Source organism: Notolepis coatsorum (assembly GCF_963971535.1).
Source record: "Notolepis coatsorum genome assembly, contig: SCAFFOLD_1122, whole genome shotgun sequence".
Taxonomy (NCBI): domain Eukaryota; kingdom Metazoa; phylum Chordata; class Actinopteri; order Aulopiformes; family Paralepididae; genus Notolepis; species Notolepis coatsorum.
This window is the reverse complement of record NW_028169578.1, coordinates 36,214-59,784: the sequence shown is the minus strand read 5'-3', so window position 1 is coordinate 59,784 and position 23,571 is coordinate 36,214. Positions and strand designations below refer to the sequence as shown.

The 23,571-nt window shown below is 45.8% G+C and overlaps 1 protein-coding gene across 1 annotated transcript; it reads left to right on the top strand.

Moving 5' to 3' along the window:
* Nucleotides 1-318: 318 nt before the first annotated feature.
* LOC311248703 (intermembrane lipid transfer protein VPS13B-like) lies at nucleotides 319-23,302 on the top strand (the record flags this gene model as incomplete). Its single annotated transcript, XM_084339541.1, has 7 exons — nucleotides 319-495; nucleotides 861-1,031; nucleotides 1,584-1,760; nucleotides 7,301-7,403; nucleotides 14,323-14,491; nucleotides 18,149-18,229; nucleotides 21,106-23,302. Coding segments are annotated over 7 exons (1,127 nt in total), but the record flags the coding sequence as incomplete, so codon positions are not given.
* Between the last annotated feature and the right edge of the window lie 269 nt (nucleotides 23,303-23,571).

The following is a 23,571-nucleotide window of genomic DNA, read 5'->3' as shown; positions in this document are numbered from 1 at the left end:
CATGTGTCTCCCCTGTCTCTCCTGTGTCTCCCCTGTCTCTCCTGTCTCTCCCCTGTCTCCCCTGTCTCTCTCCTGTGTCTCCCCTGTCTCTCCTGTCTCCCCTGTCTCCTGTCTCTCTCCTGTCTCTCCTGTGTCTCCCCCCTGTCTCTCCTGTGTCTCCCCTGTCTCCCCTGTCTCTCCTGTGTCTCCCCTGTCTCTCCTGTCTCTCCCATGTCTCCCCTGTCTCTCCTGTCTCCCCTGTCTCTCCCCTGTCTCTCCTGTCTCTCCCCTGTCTCCCCTGTGTCTCTCCCGTCTCTCCTGGTTCTCCTGGTTCATCAGGCTGGGTGGTTGGTTCTCTGGAGATCCTGGGGAGTCCTGCCAGCCTGGTGCGGAGCATCGGTAACGGCGTGTCGGACTTCTTCCGCCTCCCGTACGAGGGTCTGACCCGCGGGCCCGGGGCCTTCGTCAGCGGGGTGTCCAGAGGAACCTCCTCCTTCGTCAAACACATCTCCAAAGGTACGCTGATGATGATGATGATGATGATGATGATGATGATGATGGTACCACCTTATTCATTATTTCATGCTGGCAAACATTATTGAGCACCGAGCCAAAGACAATAGCTCAGGCACATTGAGCTGTAATTGTGTTCAAGTAAGATAAGATAAGATAAGATACGGTAAGATTTCATTTAATTTCATTTCATTTTTATTCATGGAATTGTTACAGTCCGACCTCTAATCCCAAGCAACGTTTGTCTGAGGGAAGCAACGACAAGTTGTGATTGGTGGATCAAGAAAAGAGGGGCGGGGTTTGAGACGTGTTGCGTTGTGTGCACGGTGGTCAACGGGACATTAAGACGACGTCTCTTCCTCCTCCAGGTACTCTGACGTCCATCACCAACCTGGCCACCAGCCTGGCCCGCAACATGGACCGCCTGTCCCTGGACGAGGAGCACTACACCAGGCAGGAGGAGTGGAGGAGACAGCTGCCGGAGAGCCTGGGGGACGGGCTGAGGCAGGGCCTCTCTCGCCTCGGCATCAGCCTGCTAGGTGACCAGCCAGGACACCATAATATCTGATCTGAGACCAGAGGGGGCTGGCGTGTCGTAGTGGGGAGTGAACGGCTGTGTGACCTGAGCAGTGAGCCTGGATCAGGGTTTCAGAAAGCACTCTTTAAAAAGTCTATTTAGAATTAGGGATGTCCAATATTATTATCTGCCGATGTTGGCGTTAAAATGTAATATCGGAAATGATCGGTATTGGTTTTCAAAAAAAATATATATTTTTTTTTACATTTATTTAACCTTTATTTAACCAGGCCAGCAAGTAAGAACAAATTCTTATTTTATTTATTGTGAAAAGTATGCATAATGTTGTGTTAACCCAAAAAAATATATCGGATATCGGTAAAAAAGCCAACATCGAACATCCCTATTTAGAAGGCTTTTCTGTGATTGGCTGCTTATCTGACACAACCTCACCTGTCTACCAATACATCCAGGTAAAACAGTGAAAGCGTTAACCCTTTGTAGTGTGGCAGTGAAAGGGTTCATGAGGTCGCTTGGCGCTAAGATCCGTATATCGCCTGCTGCTTGTTTCCAGGAGCGATCGCGGGCATCGTGGACCAGCCCATGCAGAACTTCCAGAGGAACTGGGACACTGACAGCTCGGCGGGCAGCAGGGCCAAGGGGGTGATCTCCGGCGTGGGGAAGGGCATCGTGGGGGTCTTCACCAAGCCCATCGGGGGGGCCGCGGAGCTCGTGTCGCAGACGGGATACGGTGAGTTTATGAATGAATGAAGGAATGAATGAAGAAGTTTATCTTTGAACATTCAACATGTATATTCTCCACATTCCTCCAAACAAATCACAATATCAAGCTCCGTCAAACAGAACAAACATAATGAAAAAGAAATTATAAACTAAAAGTCAAGAGCAATGTAGTTAGTTAGTTGACATGTTCAAAAAAGGAGTAGAGGGAAGCTAACCTTATTGATCCCTACCCCCTTACATTTACATTTATTCTTCCATTAATTTTACTTGATATAACATAATTTAGTATAATATTTTACTATAGTTTACATCTAGTGGAGCTGACAGACTGCTTAACAATAAAGCTTGGCTCAACAGAATAAAGCGCTTGGTTCAACAGATTAAAGCGCTTGGTTCAACAGATTAAAGCGATTGGTTCAACAGAATAAAGCTTGGTTCAACAGAATAAAGGTTCAACATAATAAAGCTGGGTTCAACAGAATAAAGCTTGGTTCAACAGAATAAAGGTTCAACATAATAAAGCTGGGTTCAACACAATAAAGCGCTTGGTTCAACAGAATAAAGGTTCAACAGAATAAAGCTGGGTTCAACAGAATAAAGCGCTTGGTTCAACAGAATAAAGGTTCAACGTAATAAAGCTTGGTTCAACAGAATAAAGCGCTTGGTTCAACAGAATAAAGGTTCAACGTAATAAAGCTTGGTTCAACAGAATAAAGCGCTTGGTTCAACAGAATAAAGGTTCAACAGAATAAAGCTGGGTTCAACAGAATAAAGCTTGGTTCAACAGAATAAAGCTTGGTTCAACAGAATAAAGGTTCAGCAGAATAAAGCTTGGTTCAACAGAATAAAGCTTGGTTCAACAGAATAAAGGTTCAGCAGAATAAAGCGCTTGGTTCAACAGAATAATAGTTCAACAGAATAAAGGTTCAGCAGAATAAAGCTTGGTTCAACAGAAAAAAGGTTCAACAGAATAAAGGTTCAGCAGAATAAAGCGCTTGGTTCAACAGAATAAAGGTTCAACAGAATAAAGGTTCAGCAGAATAAAGGTTCAGCAGAATAAAGCGCTTGGTTCAACAGAATAAAGGTTCAGCAGAATAAAGGTTCAGCAGAATAAAGCGCTTGGTTCAACAGAATAAAGGTTCAACAGAATAAAGGTTCAGCAGAATAAAGCGCTTGGTTCAACAGAATAAAGCGCTTAGTTCAACAGAGTAAAGCTTGGTTCAGCAGAATAAAGCGCTTAGTTCAACAGAATAAAGCGCTTAGTTCAGCAGAATAAAGCTTGGTTCAACAGAATAAAGGTTCAACAGAATAAAGCTTGGTTCAACAGAGTAAAGCTTGGTTCAACAGAATAAAGGTTCAACAGAATAAAGCTTGGTTCAACAGAATAAAGGTTCAACAGAATAAAGCTTGGTTCAACAGAATAAAGGTTCAACAGAATAAAGCTTGGTTCAATACCGGGCTATAATGAACAGCAAGGGACACACGACCGATTACATAAGGGAGAAATGGGGGAGAGAACTAGAGATAGAAATAACAGGGAAGGAATGGGGGAACATATGCGAGGTGCAACATTCAACAACAGGATCGAGGATATGGAAAGAGTTTGGATGGAAAAACATAATCAGATTCTTTATAACCCCAGAGCTGAAGGGAAAATATGCACCAACACAAAGAGCATGCTGGAGGATGTGTGGGAAGGAGGGGGCAAATCACACGCACATATTCTGGGGATGTCAGAAGCTGAAGGGGTATTGGGAGGAGATAGGGGAGGCAATGATCAGAATATTAGGATACGGGCTACCACAAACAGGACTGGTGCTTTACTTAGGAGACCTGGCACACGAGGGAATACAAGGGGGGGACAAATATTTAATAAAGATAATGTTGATAGCGGCCAGAAAAGCAATAACGAGACTGTGGTACAAGGAAGATCCACCAACAATAGCACAATGGGTAGGAATAGTAGAGGAGATACAGGATATGGAGAGGATAACACACATGCTGAGGCTACAGGAGGAGAAATTTGAGGAAAGATGGGGAAAGTGGGAGGATTATAAGGGGAACGAGAACGACATCACAGAGGAAGAAACAAATGCAACACAAGAGGGCGAAGGGTAAAGGAGGAAAGAGGTTCAAGGAGGGTCTCTGAGCCCATGGCACACACTTCACCTTAGTCAGTACTTTTTAATTTTTTTGAGGGTATTATGATTTTTCTTTATGGTCTATGAAAAGAAATTGAAATGTAAATAAACAATGTAGGGACCGATGTTTACTTTTATTTATTATTTACGTCTTTTTTCTCTTGATTTAGGGGTTATTTTCTTATAATTTTGTCTGTCAATTGTAATGTTGTAATGTTGTTGATGTTGATGTTTGTAAGTCAAAATAAAAATGTAAGTTAAAAAAAAAAAAAAAAAGCTTGGTTCAGCAGAATAAATAATAAAATTATATAATTTGTTAAGATTCCAAGGTTCATTGTGAGAGACAGGCCGGAACATTGGTTTGGACACCGTGGGACGTGTGCAGAACTGGAAAAACCGTCAGATGAAGTGAACTACAGAAGGAAATACCTCCTCTCTATTGGTCACTCTCTCCTGGCTCCCATATTAAACACCAGAAGATGGTGTAGCCCAAGCCCCGGCCACTTTTATTGACCCTCCAATCACAACTGCTGCTTTCCTCGGTCAAGCTAACACCAGAGACACCAGATGTTAAGCTAACACCAGAGACACCAGATGTTAAGCTAACACCAGAGACACACCAGATGTTAAGCTAACACCAGAGACACACCAGATGTTAAGCTAACACCAGAGACACCAGATGTTAAGCTAACACCAGAGACACACCAGATGTTAAGCTAACACCAGAGACACCAGATGTTAAGCTAACACCAGAGACACACCAGATGTTAAGCTAACACCAGAGACACCAGATGTTAAGCTAACACCAGAGACACACCAGATGTTAAGCTAACACCAGAGACACCAGATGTTAAGCTAACACCAGAGACACCAGATGTTAAGCTAACACCAGAGACACACCAGATGTTAAGCTAACACCAGAGACACACCAGATGTTAAGCTAACACCAGAGACACACCAGATGTTAAGCTAACACCAGAGACACACCAGATGTTAAGTCTTCATGGTGTGAACAGCCAGGCTCCTGTTCTTCATGGTGTGAACAGCCAGGCTCCTGTTCTTCTTCTGGTGTGAACAGCCAGGCTGCTGCTCTTCATGGTGTGAACAGCCAGGCTGCTGCTCTTCATGGTGTGAACAGCCAGGCTCCTGCTCTTCATGGTGTGAACAGCCAGGCTCCTTCCCTTCATGGTGTGAACAGCCAGGCTCCTGTTCTTCATGGTGTGAACAGCCAGGCTCCTGCTCTTCATGGTGTGAACAGCCAGGCTCCTGCTCTTCATGGTGTGAACAGCCAGGCTGCTGCTCTTCATGGTGTGAACAGCCAGGCTCCTGCTCTCTTCATGGTGTGAACAGCCAGACTCCTGCTCCTCTTCATGGTGTGAACAGCCAGGCTCCTGTTCTTCATGGTGTGAACAGCCAGGCTCCTGTTCTTCATGGTGTGAACAGCCAGGCTCCTGTTCTTCATGCTGTGAACAGTCAGGCTCCTGTTCTTCATGGTGTGAACAGCCAGGCTCCTGTTCTTCATGCTGTGAACAGCCAGGCTCCTGTTCTTCATGGTGTGAACAGCCAGGCTGCTGCTCTTCATGGTGTGAACAGCCAGGCTGCTCCTCTTCTTCATGGTGTGAACAGCCAGGCCTAACAGAGGGCGGAGCTTGGGATAGGTCAATTACAGTGATGACAAGAAGGTAAACAAGGCCTGATAACTTCTCTAGTTGTCCTCTCAATGTTCCGACTGTCCACACTTGCTACAGTATGCATGACTGCTCGCATGTCCACAACCACCGGACAGGAAAACACCGGAAAAACACAGTTAAACGTTGAAGTATATTATTATCTCGGCCAGGGTTTCATACAACAGCACAGAGAGTCTTGTCCAGATATCTTGGCCAGAAGGGTTTTCATACAACAGCACAGAGAGTGTGTCCAGGGGGGTCCAGGGGGCCTTCAGCAACAGTCAGCTAACAAACACATGCCAATTAGACTCAGTCCATCAGGAGCATAAATCCTTCCCTGTAAGAGGAGATCTACTCCCTTTCTCTCCTCCTTGGCCTCTAGTGGGAGCCAGGGGTTTATTAGGAGGAGCCACAGGTTTACTAGGCCAGGACTTCAAGAGTGAGGGAACTGGGACAGAACTGATGAAACACACACACACACACACACACACACACACACACACACACACACACACACACACACACACACACACACACACTCACACACACTCACACTCACACACACGCTATCTCTCTCACATACATGAGCACACACTCTATCTCTCTCACACACACACACACACACACACACACACACACACACACACACACTCACACACACACACACACACACACACACACACACACACACACACACACACACACTCACACACACACACACACACGCTATCTCTCTCACATACATGAGCACACACTCTATCTCTCTCACTCACACGCACACACACACACACACACACACACACACACACACACACACACACACACACACACACACACACACACACACACACACCATCTCTCTCTCACACACAGACACTAGCAGGACGCCGTCACACTGCAGGGTAGCACTCCAGAGTAACAACACGCTGACATCATAAACGGAGCTCACTGAGGTTTTTATGACCCCGTTTAAACGGCTGCATGACATCACTAGCTCACGGCTGCTGCAGCTGCCCTGCTGATGGGGAGGGCTGGGGGGGTCAGGAGGTCGGGGGTCAGGAGGTCGACCACAAACAGGAGGACCGTGGACTCTCAGTAGCGTGTACAAGTTTCAAGTTTCAAGTTTCTTTAATAGTTGTCATACAGAAGTACAGAATACTTTCATACAAAATGCTTCTTACTGTTACGCTCAAGAGACTGTGCTAGACAAGATAGTATCAAATAACATAGTATAGCATGTAAATTAGAAGTAGAAAATGAGGTCACAGTGTTCAGTATAGACATATGTACAATGTTCGATGCAGAATAGACGTAACTGAGTTACCATATAATATACAATACTATGCAGTGTACTAATGTACAGTACTATATAGTGCAAAGCAGAAATGGGATGAGGTACAATTTAGGTACAATTTACAGTAAGGTGTACGAGTTGTAGTGCAATCCTTCATCAATAAATATAAAGTGTGGGGAGTGGGTGCTACAGTGTGTTTGTTTAATGATGTGAGGCTAATGTTTTAACCCTTTCACTGCCACACTACAGAAGGTTAACCCTTTACTATCACACTAACCGACGGTAACCGAGTGAGTGAGAGGATCAGGGAGTGGTTTAGGTGGAGATCACGGCGAGATCTGGGGGTCACCGATTGGCCAAAGTCACCAAATACAGTTTGGAGGGAACAACAAAGACACTGGGATGATTGTGATGCTGATGTTGGTTTTGTGTTTTCGGACAGGTATCCTCCACGGAGCCGGACTGTGGCAGCTTCCCAAGCAGCTGTACCTGCCCGGCGAGGAGAAGTGTGCGCTGGCCGCCAACAGCCACCTCAAATACGTCTGGTGAGACCCTCCTCCCGCCCCCCCCCCCCCCCCCCCCACAGTCCAGTTCAAGTTTAGTTTGGTTTAGTTTGTCACGTGGTACATTACAGTGAAATGCTTGGTTATGTATGCGATCCTGAGATTGTGCTTCATACAGTACAAAAAAAGTAAAAGCACGGAGACCAAAACACTATACAAAATATACAATATGCAAAACGAAAGTACAAAATGCAAATAAAATGCTAAATTCAATTAAATTGAAACCTTTATTTATTCTCGAAAAGACAATTGAGGTCACCCTCGTTGTCAATGTCGTCGAGACTTTACAGACGTTTCAATGCACCCATTTCTACAATAAAACAATAATGAATATTAATAACTATCCATATAGTACTTTTGTTCACACATGGACCGCAGTCCAGAGTGCCCCACAGCAATTAGTATAAAATTAACATAGGCATAAAATCAGCACACAATTGACAGAATAAAAAACAATGCATAAATTGCAGACTTAAATAAGGGCGGCTACGTGGCGTAGTGGGCAAGGCGCTCGCCACGAATGCAGAGACGCTGGGCTCGCCTGTTCTAGCCCAGCGCTCCACATTGCTTTCAGTTTAGCTGGTCGTCCGTACTAATACACATTGGCCGTATTAGGGGGTGGGAAACTGATGGGTGGGGATCGGGCGTTGTGGACAGCGACTCCTACAGGTCGGTTGGTGCGCCTGCGCAGTAGAATCAGGAAGTGTCGGGGGCAGCGTGAGCCTCCCACGCGTTACTCCTCGCCACTGAGAGATCGAGCTGCGCAGGTGAAAAGATGCGACTGCTGTTACCTCAAGTACCGGAGGGGACTTGTGCTATGTATGACTTAGTCCACATTGCAGCCGGCTTGTGGGAGGCAAGAAACAGCGTTCGTGACAGGGGAGGAATTGGATGATACGAAATTGGGATGGGAGAAAATATATAGAAAAATGGGAGAAAAAGTGGATCAAAAAAAGATTGCAGACTTAAATGAAACTACTTATGTGTGTGTGTGTGTGTGTGTGTGTGTGTGTGTGTGCGTGCAGCTGTGCACCCAGCCAGGGCTATCTCTCCTATGTCTCTCCTACATGTCCCCTACACCATAAAGAAACACATTGAGGAGGCTCCACTGCCAAAACCTATACTTTGTATTTATATGGTAGTACAGTATGTGGTTCATCATACACCACAGCACAAAACACGTACAGTATATAATACAGCATGCTTGAACCCTTGGGAGGTGCACATGGTAGCCAGCCTGCCCTGCCGCGCTCTCACGGCGCCGTGTAAAAAGGTTTTTATAAGCACTCTGCCAAAGCCCCCCCCCCCAGCATCAACCTGTCCTCACTCCGTTACTGTGAGTCTGTCCAGACCTCTCTCTGCGAGGGAGCGGGTTCACCCTAACCCTAACCCTGGGTGAGAGCGGGTTCACCCTAACCCTGGGTGAGAGCGGGGCCTGGGTGAGAGTGGAGCCTGGGTGAGAGGGGGGCCTGGGTGAGAGTGGGGCCTGGGTGAGAGCTGGACCTGGGTGAGAGCTGGACCTGGGTGAGAGCGGGACCTGGGTGAGAGCGGGACCTGGGTGAGAGGGGGGCCTGGGTGAGAGCTGGACCTGGGTGAGAGGGGGGTCTGGGTGAGAGCTGGACCTGGGTGAGAGCGGGGCCTGGGTGAGAGTGGGGCCTGGGTGAGAGGGGGGCCTGGGTGAGAGTGGGGCCTGGGTGAGAGTGGGGCCTGGGTGAGAGTGGGGCCTGGGTGAGAGTGGGGCCTGGGTGAGAGTGGGGCCTGGGTGAGAGTGGGGCCTGGGTGAGAGTGGGGCCTGGGTGAGAGCTGGACCTGGGTGAGAGCGGGACCTGGGTGAGAGCTGGACCTGGGTGAGAGCTGGACCTGGGTGAGAGGGGGGCCTGGGTGAGAGCTGGACCTGGGTGAGAGTGGGGCCTGGGTGAGAGCTGGACCTGGGTGAGAGCAGTATATATATATGATGCCAAGCGTCGGGTCACTGGTGGGTCACACTGCTTCACAAAAAAGCTGTAAAAAGGGCACAAATCTGCACCATAAACACGGGATCACCTCTCGGCTGTGGAGCGGCTCTCCCAAGTGTTCCCTCGGTCCTAACCCTAACCCTCTCCCAAGTGTTCCCTCGGTCCTAACCCTAACCCTCTCCCAAGTGTTCCCTCGGTCCTAACCCTAACCCTCTCCCAAGTGTGCCCTCGGTCCTAACCCTCTCCCAAGTGTTCCCTCTGTCCTAACCCTAACCCTCTCCCAAGTGTTCCCTCGGTCCTAACCCTAACCCTCTCCCAAGTGTTCCCTCGGTCCTAACCCTAACCCTCTCCCAAGTGTTCCCTCGGTCCTAACCCTAACCCTCTCCCAAGTGTTCCCTCGGTCCTAACCCTAACCCTCTCCCAAGTGTTCCCTCGGTGGGCATTTTACTGCACATCGTCCCTTTGTGCTAAACCTCTCAAGGTGTTCGAGTAAAAGTAGTAGATTTTCTCTTGGACACAAATGCATTTCTTGGCATTTTACTACAGCATGTCGTAACTGTCTGTGGCTCAGCGCTCGGCACCGGTCGCACAAAAACATGTTGGACTCGTTGTTGGAAACAGTGTCAGTATGAATTTTCTGAATATTCTGCAGGACACCTGCGATACCCAGCTGCCCAGCGCCAAGAGATCAGGCAGGGTGCAGCTGTGGGCGGCGGTCCAAACAAGTAGAGGGAGAAAGAAGAGATTCTCATGAACTGGAAGCAGCATTATGCTATGAAAAGGCTGCGCACCAATGTCTAGCTTCCCAGTGGCTTTGTGGTTAAGTTAACATTAGGGTTAGATGGTTAGGGTTATATGGTTAGGGTTATATGGTTAGGGTTAGATGGTTAGGGTTAGATGGTTAGGGTTATATGGTTAGGGTTAGATGGTTAGGGTTAGATGGTTAGGGTTAGGATCTGCATTACAGCTAGTTGCCTACTCTCCAACGTGTAGGAAATCCAACGGAAAGTCAGCAGTCAGCCCTGAGAATAGCCTGAAATACCTCAGCGCTGGTATAATGCTCCCTCGTGGGTTTATCCACACAAGGTTTTCGACCAAAGACACACATCTTTTATACCTGCTACTACAAGCAGCCGGGCGGAGGGTCAAACTCCATCAACACGCTCTAACACTGAGCAGAACCTCCACCCCAGGCAGCCCTATTAGCAACCTGCCCACCTGCCCTCATGCAGCCTGTAAACACCCTGTCAGGAGAACATGTTGGAACTCACACGTCCGTTCCAACATGTGTGTGTGTGTGGGGGGGGGGGGGGCACACACGCAGCACGTGTAGTCATTTAAATCCTAGGATGTATACATACGTGGTTACATGTCCACGGTCACCTGAAAGAGTTTATGTGAACCGCGGGGAACCGCTAGCCGCCATGTGTGGTCTCCCGTCTATCCAGAATGTATGTGTATCTAAGATTAGTTGACCTTCCACTCTGTGTGTGCGTGCCTGTGTCTCCTGGCGTGTGCGTGTGGTGGTGCACAGTCGTTCATGCATGCCACCAGAGATCTGGCTTCCTGTGCTTAACCTGTGTGGTACAGAGGTCTGAGCAGTACAATGGCTGGTTTATTCATGTTCAACTAGGACTTAGGTCAATTGTTGTTTAATCTCAAGTTCAAGTTTTGAAGTTTTGTATTATTTGTCACATATAAGGCACACGTACATTATGGTGAAATCCTTGGTTCTGTATGAGCCTCCTGTGATTGTGCTTCATATAGTAAAAAAAAAATAATAATAAAGACCAAACACTATACAAAATATACAATATACAAAACTAAAGTACAAAATGCAACAAAATGCTGAATCGCAAAAATTAGGTAGAGATGTAGTGCAAATCTTTAGTAATAAGTAGATCAAATATGGTGTAGTGTTAAAAAGTGTCTAAAGTGACTGTGTGGATGTGTGTGCAATGAATGTTTCCATTTCTGCAAAATAAGTATGTACATTCTGTTTGGTTTGGTAAACATTGCAATTAGTCTATCAGTGTGCTGTATGTGTGTAGGGGCAGGTACAAATAAGAATTGTAATAATTCCATGTACGAATAAATACAAATTAAATGAAATGAAATGAAAATGTAGATGGACGGGTTAGTGATGCGATAGTCATTGAGCATCGTACTGGCCACGAGACTCCGGTAGCGCTTGCCTGACTACAGTCGTGCAAGCGCTATCTCACATCCTTGGGCTTAAAATCTAAATCTAAATATAATACATTTAATAATTTGAGCTGAAACCAAATTGATATTATCCCTCTCTGCTAAACCCTCAAATGCAGCCCCTTCTGTACCTCTGTCTGTAACTCCTGTCTGTAACTCTGTCTGTAACTACTCTGTCTGTAACTACTCTGTCTGTAACTCTGTCTGTAACTCTGTCTGTAACTCTGTCTGTAACTCTGTCTGTAACTCCTGTCTGTAACTCTGTAACTCTGTCTGTAACTCTGTCTGTAACTCTGTCTGTAACTCTGTCTGTAACTCTGTCTGTAACTCTGTCTGTAACTCTGTAACTCTGTCTGTAACTCTGTCTGTAACTCTGTCTGTAACTCCTGTCTGTAACTCTGTCTGTAACTCTGTCTGTAACTCTGTCTGTAACTCCTGTCTGTAACTCTGTCTGTAACTCTGTCTGTAACTCTGTCTGTAACTCTGTCTGTAACTCTTGTCTGTAACTCCTGTCTGTAACTCTGTCTGTAACTCTGTAACTCTGTCTGTAACTCTGTCTGTAACTCTGTCTGTAACTCTGTCTGTAACTCTGTAACTCTGTCTGTAACTCTGTCTGTAACTCTGTCTGTAACTCTGTCTGTAACTCTGTCTGTAACTCTGTAACTCCTGTCTGTAACTCTGTCTGTAACTCCTGTCTGTAACTCTGTCTGTAACTCTGTCTGTAACTCTGTCTGTAACTCTGTCTGTAACTCTGTAACTCCTGTCTGTAACTCTGTCTGTAACTCTGTCTGTAACTCTGTCTGTAACTCTGTCTGTAACTCCTGTCTGTAACTCTGTCTGTAACTCTGTCTGTAACTCCTGTCTGTAACTCTGTCTGTAACTCTGTCTGTAACTCTGTAACTCCTGTCTGTAACTCTGTCTGTAACTCCTGTCTGTAACTCTGTCTGTAACTCTGTAACTCCTGTCTGTAACTCTGTCTGTAACTCTGTCTGTATCTCTGTCTGTAACTCTGTCTGTAACTCTGTCTGTAACTCTGTCTGTAACTCTGTCTGTAACTCTGTAACTCTGTCTGTAACTCTGTCTGTAACTCTGTCTGTAACTCTGTGTGTAACTCTGTCTGTAACTCTGTCTGTAACTCTGTCTGTAACTCTGTCTGTAACTCCTGTCTGTAACTCTGTCTGTAACTCTGTCTGTAACTCCTGTCTGTAACTCCTGTCTGTAGCTCTGTCTGTAACTCTGTCTGTAACTCTGTCTGTAACTCTGTCTGTTACTCTGTCTGTAACTGTCTGTAACTCTGTCTGTAACTCTGTCTGTAACTCTGTCTGTAACTCTGTCTGTTACTCTGTCTGTAACTCTGTAACTCTGTCTGTAACTCTGTCTGTAACTCTGTCTGTAACTCTGTCTGTAACTCTGTCTGTAACTCTGTAACTCTGTCTGTAACTCTGTCTGTAACTCCTGTCTGTAACTCCTGTCTGTAACTCTGTCTGTAACTCTGTCTGTAACTCTGTCTGTAACTCTGTCTGTAACTCCTGTCTGTAACTCTGTCTGTAACTCTGTCTGTAACTCCTGTCTGTAACTCTGTCTGTAACTCTGTAACTCTGTCTGTAACTCTGTAACTCTGTCTGTAACTCTGTAACTCTGTAACTCTGTCTGTAACTCTGTCTGTAACTCTGTAACTCCTGTCTGTAACTCTGTCTGTAACTCTGTCTGTAACTCCTGTCTGTAACTCCTGTCTGTAACTCCTGTCTGTAACTCTGTCTGTAACTCTGTCTGTAACTCTGTCTGTAACTCTGTCTGTAACTCCTGTCTGTAACTCCTGTCTGTGTGCACAGAGAACAAAAGGCACGGCGATACGTTTTGCAACTCTAAGAGCAAGTAGCTGGTATTTATTACACACTCATTATTCACATTTATTATTCACTCCTTACAACAACAACAACAACAAACACACAGTCGCGCTTACGTCCGGTCATCACCCCGCTAGGGTTTATGGGTAACGTGGTCCCACGACATGGGCTAGATCGCTGTGTATTATAATATCTTAAATATCGTACTTGTCCAGCTGGTGAGTGGGCCACTATATAGTACGTTCAATTCACACCATGCTTGTTTATTCTGTCCTTCCCTTTCACCCCCTGCTGGAGATTCCCGTTGTGATCGCGTTGTGTGTCTCGTATCATTACGCTACGCATTGTGTTTTTTCTCTACATTTTTTTTTTTTTTAGGTTTATCTTTTTTTTTTGAAAGAATTAGTACATTTATACATTTCAGTTATCCAAATTATACAACTTCCATTTCCTTCCCCATTCCTATCCCCTAATCCCACCCATCCCACCCAGTGAGGGCGACGACAAACATACATGTAAAAAAAATAAGAAATTAAATTAAATTAAAAAATATAGAAATTTAAATAATTAAACAAAAGTATGGCAGACAAAGCTACGCAAAAATAATAATATATAATATAAATGATACTCTCCATTTTGGTAGCATGATTTCCAGATGGTGAAACAAATAAAATGGAAAGTAAATTTAACACCCTTAGCAGACCACCACAATGCCATCTCCCCAGCCATGCGTGGGCTAGCAGTGTCAGGAAGGTAGATAGGGGGAGGAGGGGGGTCATGGGGTCCCAAGTTTGGGTGGAGTCATTTGGGTTTTGAAATGAGATAGGAAGGGCTGCCATGTCTCATGTTTCTCTACATTGGTTTGACTCTGATGTTCTGTCTCCGTCCCGACAGGAAGATGCTCCAGCCTCTGGGACGCCCCGAGGTGCACATGGCCCTGGAGGTCACCATCGTCAGCGGCTCGGGTCAGGAGCACGCGGGCTGTCTGCTGCTGACCTCCGAGGTTCTGTTCGTGGTCAGCCTCAGCGAGGACACGCAGCAGCAAGCCTTCCCCATCACCGAGGTAACAGAGACAGAGCTCACACCTCCGCTGTTCTGCTGCTGACCACCGGGGGTCAGTGCCGTGTTCATCTGGTCATTAGTTATTCATTCACTTTCCCCCGAAACCAAACCAGTCCTATCTGTGGGAGAATCCCTTTTGGTTTCACAGTTCACACCTCAATGTGCACTCCATAGATATATATAGAACACTAGATAGCTTGCCCGCGCTGCCGGCCAATGGAGAGCGACGTCACTGAACCGCCGCCATCTTGCTCCAGTTAGCCTTGAGTGAGAGTGAGGGAGCTGCACAGACAAAAATACTCATAACTCGCTGAAATATTGACGGATTTACAAACGGTTTGGTTTATTACAAGCATTATTAACGTGGCTATGATTCAAGCGGTTTGTAAAAAAAAAACATCTTTAAATTTTTTTTTATAAGTATGCAGTATCATAACTACATCTTTGATGTTTATAGCAAACCAACCCGTTTGTAAATTTGTCAATATTTCAGCGAGTTATGAGTATTTTTGTCTGTGCAGCTCACTCACTCTCACTCAAGGCTAACTGGAGCAAGATGGCGGCGGTTCAGTGACGCTGGTGACTCCGCCTTAAGCTATCTAGTGTTCTATAGATATCTATGGTCAGTGCCGTGTTCATCTGGTCATTAGTTATTCATTCACTTTCCCCCCGAAACCAAACCAGTCCTATCTGTGGGAGAATCCCTTTTGGTTTCACAGTTCACACCTCAGTGTGGCCTCAATGGCTACAGCCCCCACCCGCCTCTTCCTCAGTGTCTCCTAGCTGACCAGAGGAGAGCGCTCTTCTTCTTCAGTGTGTCTCCTAGCTGGCCAGAGGAGAGCACTCCTCTTCTTCAGTGTGTCTCCTAGCTGGCCAGAGGAGAGCACTCCTCTTCCTCAGTGTGTCTCCTAGCTGGCCAGAGGAGAGCACTCCTCTTCCTCAGTGTCTCCTAGCTGGCCAGAGGAGAGCACTCCTCTTCCTCAGTGTGTCTCCTAGCTGGCCAGGGGAGAGCACTCCTCTTCCTCAGTGTCTCCTAGCTGGCCAGAGGAGAGCACTCCTCTTCCTCAGTGTGTCTCCTAGCTGGCCAGGGGAGAGCACTCCTCTTCCTCAGTGTCTCCTAGCTGGCCAGGGGAGAGCACTCCTCTTCTTCAGTGTGTCTCCTAGCTGGCCAGAGGAGAGCACTCCTCTTCCTCAGTGTCTCCTAGCTGGCCAGAGGAGAGCACTCCTCTTCCTCAGTGTCTCCTAGCTGGCCAGAGGAGAGCACTCCTCTTCCTCAGTGTCTCCTAGCTGGCCAGAGGAGAGCACTCCTCTTCTTCAGTGTGTCTCCTAGCTGGCCAGAGGAGAGCACTCCTCTTCCTCAGTGTCTCCTAGCTGGCCAGAGGAGAGCACTCCTCTTCTTCAGTGTCTCCTAGCTGACCAGAGGAGAGCACTCCTCTTCTTCAGTGTCTCCTAGCTGGCCAGAGGAGAGCACTCCTCTTCTTCAGTGTCTCCTAGCTGGCCAGAGGAGAGCACTCCTCTTCCTCAGTGTCTCCTAGCTGACCAGAGGAGAGCACTCCTCTTCTTCAGTGTCTCCTAGCTGGCCAGAGGAGAGCACTCCTCTTCCTCAGTGTCTCCTAGCTGGCCAGAGGAGAGCACTCCTCTTCCTCAGTGTCTCCTAGCTGGCCAGAGGAGAGCACTCCTCTTCCTCAGTGTGTCTCCTAGCTGGCCAGAGGAGAGCGCTCCTCTTCCTCAGTGTCTCCTAGCTGGCCAGAGGAGAGCACTCCTCTTCTTCAGTGTCTCCTAGCTGGCCAGAGGAGAGCACTCCTCTTCTTCAGTGTCTCCTAGCTGGCCAGAGGAGAGCACTCCTCTTCTTCAGTGTCTCCTAGCTGGCCAGAGGAGAGCACTCCTCTTCCTCAGTGTCTCCTAGCTGGCCAGAGGAGAGCGCTCCTCTTCCTCAGTGTCTCCTAGCTGGCCAGAGGAGAGCACTCCTCTTCTTCAGTGTCTCCTAGCTGGCCAGAGGAGAGCACTCCTCTTCTTCAGTGTCTCCTAGCTGGCCAGAGGAGAGCACTCCTCTTCTTCAGTGTCTCCTAGCTGGCCAGAGGAGAGCGCTCCTCTTCCTCAGTGTCTCCTAGCTGGCCAGAGGAGAGCACTCCTCTTCCTCAGTGTCTCCTAGCTGGCCAGAGGAGAGCACTCCTCTTCCTCAGTGTCTCCTAGCTGGCCAGAGGAGAGCACTCTTCTTCCTCAGTGTCTCCTAGCTGGCCGGAGGAGAGCACTCCTCTTCCTCAGTGTCTCCTAGCTGGCCAGAGGAGAGCACTCCTCTTCCTCAGTGTCTCCTAGCTGGCCAGAGGAGAGCACTCCTCTTCCTCAGTGTCTCCTAGCTGGTCAGAGGAGAGCACTCCTCTTCTTCAGTGTCTCCTAGCTGGCCAGAGGAGAGCACTCCTCTTCTTCAGTGTCTCCTAGCTGGCCAGAGGAGAGCACTCCTCTTCCTCAGTGTCTCCTAGCTGGCCAGAGGAGAGCACTCCTCTTCTTCAGTGTCTCCTAGCTGGCCAGAGGAGAGCACTCCTCTTCCTCAGTGTCTCCTAGCTGGCCAGAGGAGAGCACTCCTCTTCTTCAGTGTGTCTCCTAGCTGGCCAGAGGAGAGCACTCCTCTTCCTCAGTGTCTCCTTGCTGGCCAGAGGAGAGCGCTCCTCTTCTTCAGTGTCTCCTAGCTGGCCAGAGGAGAGCACTCCTCTTCCTCAGTGTCTCCTAGCTGGCCAGAGGAGAGCACTCCTCTTCTTCAGTGTCTCCTAGCTGACCAGAGGAGAGCACTCCTCTTCCTCAGTGTCTCCTAGCTGGCCAGCGGAGAGCACTCCTCTTCCTCAGTGTCTCCTAGCTGGCCAGAGGAGAGCACTCCTCTTCTTCAGTGTGTCTCCTAGCTGGCCAGAGAGCACTCCTCTTCTTCAGTGTCTCCTAGCTGACCAGAGGAGAGCACTCCTCTTCCTCATTGTCTCCTAGCTGGCCAGAGGAGAGCACTCCTCTTCCTCAGTGTCTCCTAGCTGGCCAGGGGAGAGCACTCCTCTCAGCCAAATCTCATTTAACCCACTTTGTATTCATTGTTTTTACTCTATTGTTTTACCTTTTTTTGATCAGAAGATCTGTCTACTATATAGTCGATAAATCGTAATCCACCGCATGGTCTCTCTCTGCGAATTTAAATCTGTATTACATAACTTCCTACAAGAAGAATGTCGCTGCTTTCTGTAGTCTGGTCCCAACTAGAAAACTGCAAAATTACTGTATTACCCTGTATTTTACTGTCATACACTTTTACTATCATGTAGACTATTCTGTTGTGTGTTTTTGTGTTTACATGTGATGTATTGTATATTGTATATACATGCACTTTTATTATGTTCTTGTGCGATGTATCGCAAATTTTTTTGCTGTGTGATGTATTGCAAATGTTATTGCTGTCATCTTGGCCAGGTCTTCCTTGCAAAAGAGATATTGTATCTCAATGGGACTTCCTGGTTAAATAAAGGTTAAATAAAAATTTAAATAAAAAAAATGTCCTACATCACCTGGATTAGTCACCTGAACCAAACCAAACCAGTCCTATCCTACGTCATCACCTGAACCAACAGCTACTAGTGTACGGTGGGTTTGTACTGTGTTGTTGACGTCTGACGTCTGTGCCCAGGTGGAGTGTCAGCAGGCGGCAGGACAGGCGGGCCAACTGACCCTCACCCTCCAGCAGCAGAGAGTAGCCGGCGACAGCGAGGTGGGAAACCATTCAGATTTTTATCCACTTTTTCTCCCATTTTCTATATTTTCTCCCATCCCAATTTCGTATCATCCAATTCAACCCTCCCCTGTCACAAACGCTGTTTCTTGCCTCCCACAAGCCGGCTGCAATGTGGACTAAGTCATACATAGCACAAGTCCCCTCCGGTACTTGAGGTAACAGCAGTCGCATCTTTTCACCTGCGCAGCTCGATCTCTCAGTGGCGAGGAGTAACGCGTGGGAGGCTCACGCTGCCCCCGACACTTCCTGATTCTACTGCGCAGGCGCACCAACCGACCTGTAGGAGTCGCTGTCCACAACGCCCGATCCCCACCCATCAGTTTCCCACCCCCTAATACGGCCAATGTGTATTAGTACGGACGACCAGCTAAACTGAAAGCAAATGTGGAGCGCTGGGCTTGAACTGACAAGCCCAGCGTCTCCAGCATTTCGTGGCGAGTGCCTTGCCCACTACGCCACGTAGCCGCCCGTTACCGTTCAGACTTTTTAAACAACACGGACCTCGGAGACACAGCTGTGTGCTGTGTTTTTATAATTCTCCTTCCATGGTTCTCTCTCAAAGCTGCTCAAAGGCAAACATCCTCACAAAGAGTTCTTGAATCGTGTTCAACCTACATCGTGTTTCTTTCCTACATTTTCTAAATGCCCTCAAGTTGTGAAATTGGATCCCTGAACACTAGTAAACTTTACATTATAGCATTAGAGATAGTTCTATCAGAACCTGCAGCATTAATGATAGTTCTATCAGAACCTGCAGCATTAATGATAGTTCTATCAGAACCTGCAGCATTAATGATAGTTCTATCAGAACCTGCAGCATTAATGATAGTTCTATCAGAACCTGCAGCCTTAATGATAGTTCTATCAGAACCTGCAGCATTAATGATAGTTCTATCAGAACCTGCAGCATTAATGATAGTTCTATCAGAACCTGCAGCATTAATGATAGTTCTATCAGAACCTGCAGCAATTAGAGATAGTTCTATCAGAAACTGCAGCATTAATGATAGTTCTATCAGAACCTGCAGCATTAATGATAGTTCTATCAGAACCTGCAGCATTAATGATAGTTCTATCAGAACCTGCAGCATTAATGATCGGCCGATAAGCTCAAATGTGCCGATGGCAGCCGATAAATATCCATCAATTTGTGTCGCGTCAATCTGACCCACACGTTCAAACTTTGAAAAAAGTTTCAGTCAAGCGACCTGCACAACACCGCCCCCACACACACACGCTACTGCATCAAAGTTACTTATGATTAACAAAGGCATTCGTTTTGTGGCATTAACGTTATAGTTACACGTTCAATAGCATAAGCATATTATTTACCCGACCAGATAGCAAGCATTACTCATTCATATCTCTCACGTCCTTCCTTTGCTCAGAGAGCCCGTACTGAATTGTACCCATTCTGCAATCTGTTAATAAAGTTTTCAATCAGACAAATGTATAGAAAAGCTTTTATTATAACATTCGTTGCAGTAAAATCATTATGCCTTGTTTAGTCATCCTGCGGAGCGCTGGTAGTCTACTCGGGGGCCGCAGGGAGCTAACGTTATTAGCTTTGTTGTTGAGCTCTCGTCAAAATCAATGGCGGACGTCCCGGAAGTAAAAAACGAATAAGCGCTTGCCGATTGGTGATAAGAACAGCAGGAGGTGGGTGCTAGCGGTGTGACGTAATTGGCAGAATCGACTGTCAATCAAAATGGTTCTGTTGTTCCTGACACGACACATGCATTGCAAACTCAGATTATGGAGATATTACTGGAGAACATGGAGCTTTGTTTGAGAGAGATACAGTGAGTGCTGTCTCTTAAACTCTTAAAACTCATACACTTTTTTGTCTTTTTAGTCAAGTTAGTCTGTTGAAGATGAAAGCCAGTGGGTATTGTTATGACTCAGACTTCAGCAATAATCATGAGCATTATAAAATATATAAAAAAACACACATGGCATGATGGAATACCATAAACATATTTCTTGATGTTTCCTGTTTTAAGTAAGTAAAGAGGCCTATGTTGATATCGGTGAGCACAATTTGTAACACAAAAAGAGAGACGTGTAGCCTATTTATTTATTTAATATTTTATTTATTCATTTTATTATTATTATTTTATTTGTTGCCATGCCTAAAATAATAGTCAAGCATTTTCATAAACAATAATATCATTTTTTGTTATATGGTTATAATAAAAGCTTTTGTCTGATTGATTTATTAACAGATTGCACAATGGGTACAATACAGTACAGCTCAATACAACAACAGTGCTAAGACTGGAGGATGAAGACCAGAAAAAGACTTTCGGCTTTTTTACATAAGGGTCCTCCATTTTCAATTCATCAAAACATTTAGAGACATACAAATACAGTAGTTACAGTTAAAAATGTAATTAAAAAAATATATATTAATTTTTTTTTGGCCACATATATCGGTATCGGCCGATTGTGTTAGTTGAACAATCGGTATCGGCCGCTTGTTTTTTCATATCGGTGCATCCCTATACTATACAGTACAAAGCAGAAATGGGATGAGGTACATTTAGGTACTATTTACAGTAAGGTGTAATGAGGTATGGGTTGTAGTGCAAATTCTTTACCAATAAATATAAAGTGTGTTTAGGTGTTCTAAAGTGGGTGCTGCAGTGAGTTGTTTGTTTAAAGTGAGTGTGTGCGTGTGGATGTGTGTGCTGTGAGTAAAGGGTTCTACACCTTGTGTAGTGTGGCAGTGAAAGGGTTAGCCTGCTGTTGTGTGGCAGTGAAAGGGTTAACCGTTTGGTAGTGCGGCAGTGGAAGGGTTAAGGATAGTTGAATCAGAACCTGTGTATTCAAGCCTCTTCTTCTGTCCTCAGGGTGACGGTGGTCGCGAGCGCCTGTCGGAGCTGCAGTACGGGCGCCTGGTGGACTACGTGACCCGGGCCTCCCAGCACCTGTCCCCCTCGCCGGTCTCGCTCCAGCTGCAGCCCCCCGTGACGCTGGCCGAGGCGCCGCCCGCCGTCACCAAGTCCTACCGCTACCTGGTGGAACCCGCCTTTGCCAAGGTGTTCGTCAGCAAGTTCACCACGGTCAAGAACAAGGCCTTACGCATAGGATTCCACTGACGCCGGCCCACCCACACACACACACACACACACACTGATGCACACACACACACACACACACACACACACACACTGATGCACACACACACACATATGGTGCCATTGACACAGGATTTTTTTTTTTTAATTCTCTGTGGCACAGATCTGCTCTTTTCATTTCATTTCAATTGGAATCTGTTTAGTTTACTCTCAGGATGCAGCGATACCACACGGCCAATATCGATGCTGGATCCAAAACATATTGATCCGATCCATTGTTTTTACTGTGCAGTATAGACCTAAAGATCATTAGTTTGGGATCACTGGACAAGATCATTGAGATCTCTCCATCAGTACTGGTGCAATATCTTATACCAGTATCAGTACTGGGGCAATATATTATACCAGTATCAGTACTGGGGCAATATATTATATCAGTATCAGTACTGGGGCAATATATTATACCAGTATCAGTACTGGGGCAATATCTTATATCAGTATCAGTACTGGGGCAATATATTATATCAGTATCAGTACTGGGGCAATATCTTATATCAGTATCAGTACTGGGGCAATATATTATATCAGTGTCAGTACTGGGGCAATATCTTATATCAGTATCAGTACTGGGGCAATATCTTATATCAGTATCAGTACTGGGGCAATATATTATATCAGTGTCAGTACTGGGGCAATATCTTATATCAGTGTCAGTACTGGGGCAATATATTATATCAGTGTCAGTACTGGGGCAATATCTTATATCAGTATCAGTACTGGGGCATCCTTAGTCTCCTCTCATTAAGACGACCACGAGAAGAGCTGCTCTGTGCCAGAAGAAATAAAAACGTATGTAAATGCAACCTATAGTACAGAATGTCTCCAGGGTTTGAGTTACAAGAGGCTTGGGGATAGAGGATAGGGTGTATCTGAGCTCTTTATTATATTACCCTATATATATATATAGTATGAAAACGATATCTATGAAGGGGTAAAACAGCTGAGATCTGTGTCGTCCCACTCCTTGGGGTTGTCAGCTATATTCACAAATTGCCTTTGAAAGATTTGATTCTCCACAGACGCAATATCCTACGTTTGCATCGATCACATAGCCAGAGACAAAGGGAAGAAGCTCTTAAGTGTCAGTTTTTATGGAATTATAGCAATTTATTGAATTACAGAAACACATGTAGTGAGGTCATACAGTAGTGAGGTCATACAGTGATAAATGTATTTACATGGACATGTCGGTGTAAGACGGCATCACTAGGGCGTATAATACTGCAGGTCAACATTAATGTTACAGAAAACACACCCTGGAGAACGAGATGCCATATCAACTCAAACCTTTAACCCTCTGTCATTCTGTGCTCTTATATCTGGGGTTTACTCTGCAATGGTAAAACGTTATCAGTGTTTCAGATAGAAATGCAAAGGATAGAATTAATTGTCTTGTGTAAACCCAGCCTGAGACACTCACACCTGTTCTAGACGATGTATTTCCATGTGACTGGACTGTAACAGGACAAGCCTCTTAGTGTTTACTGTCTCCATGTACTGAAGTGCTTGTGTCTCGCAGGTGCAATATAATATACATGTTGGACGACTGTTGATGGACGATGACGATGCAAGCTGTCAACCAAAATGTTTATTTTTCTTTTGCGGTTCGTTTTTTTTTATTGTTATTTTTATATAATTATATAGATTACACACGGGAAGTCCCACGATAATTTCATTATTTTTAAGCTTGCATTGCCAGCCTTTCAATATCACAGATGTCGCCCCTTTTTTTTATTGTTATAAATAACAGCCAGCTTTGTGTACGAGTTGAGATAATTTTATAAACTCTAATGCCTACGATGTTGTATGTAAAAGGATTTGTAAACTCTAATGCCTACGATCTTGTATGTAAATGGATAATATATTGTATTAATAGTACAAGAGAACATTTTAAAAGATTCTAATAAAACACTGAATTAATTTGAGAGTGAGTCTTGATTGTGAATCTGAGTTGGATTTAAACAAACCCTGTGTTTTTTTGTTGTTGTTGTTTTCTCAACCGTGGCACAGAACCCATGCTAACTGGTACCTGTACTGGCTTCCTGTGCATTTTAGGATTGATTTGAAGATTTTACTGTTTGCTTTTAAGTGTCTGAATGGCTTGGCACCGTTCTACCTCTTGGACCTGCTGGAACCTTATGTTCCTTCAAGGCCCCTCAGGTCCTCAGCTCCTCCTGG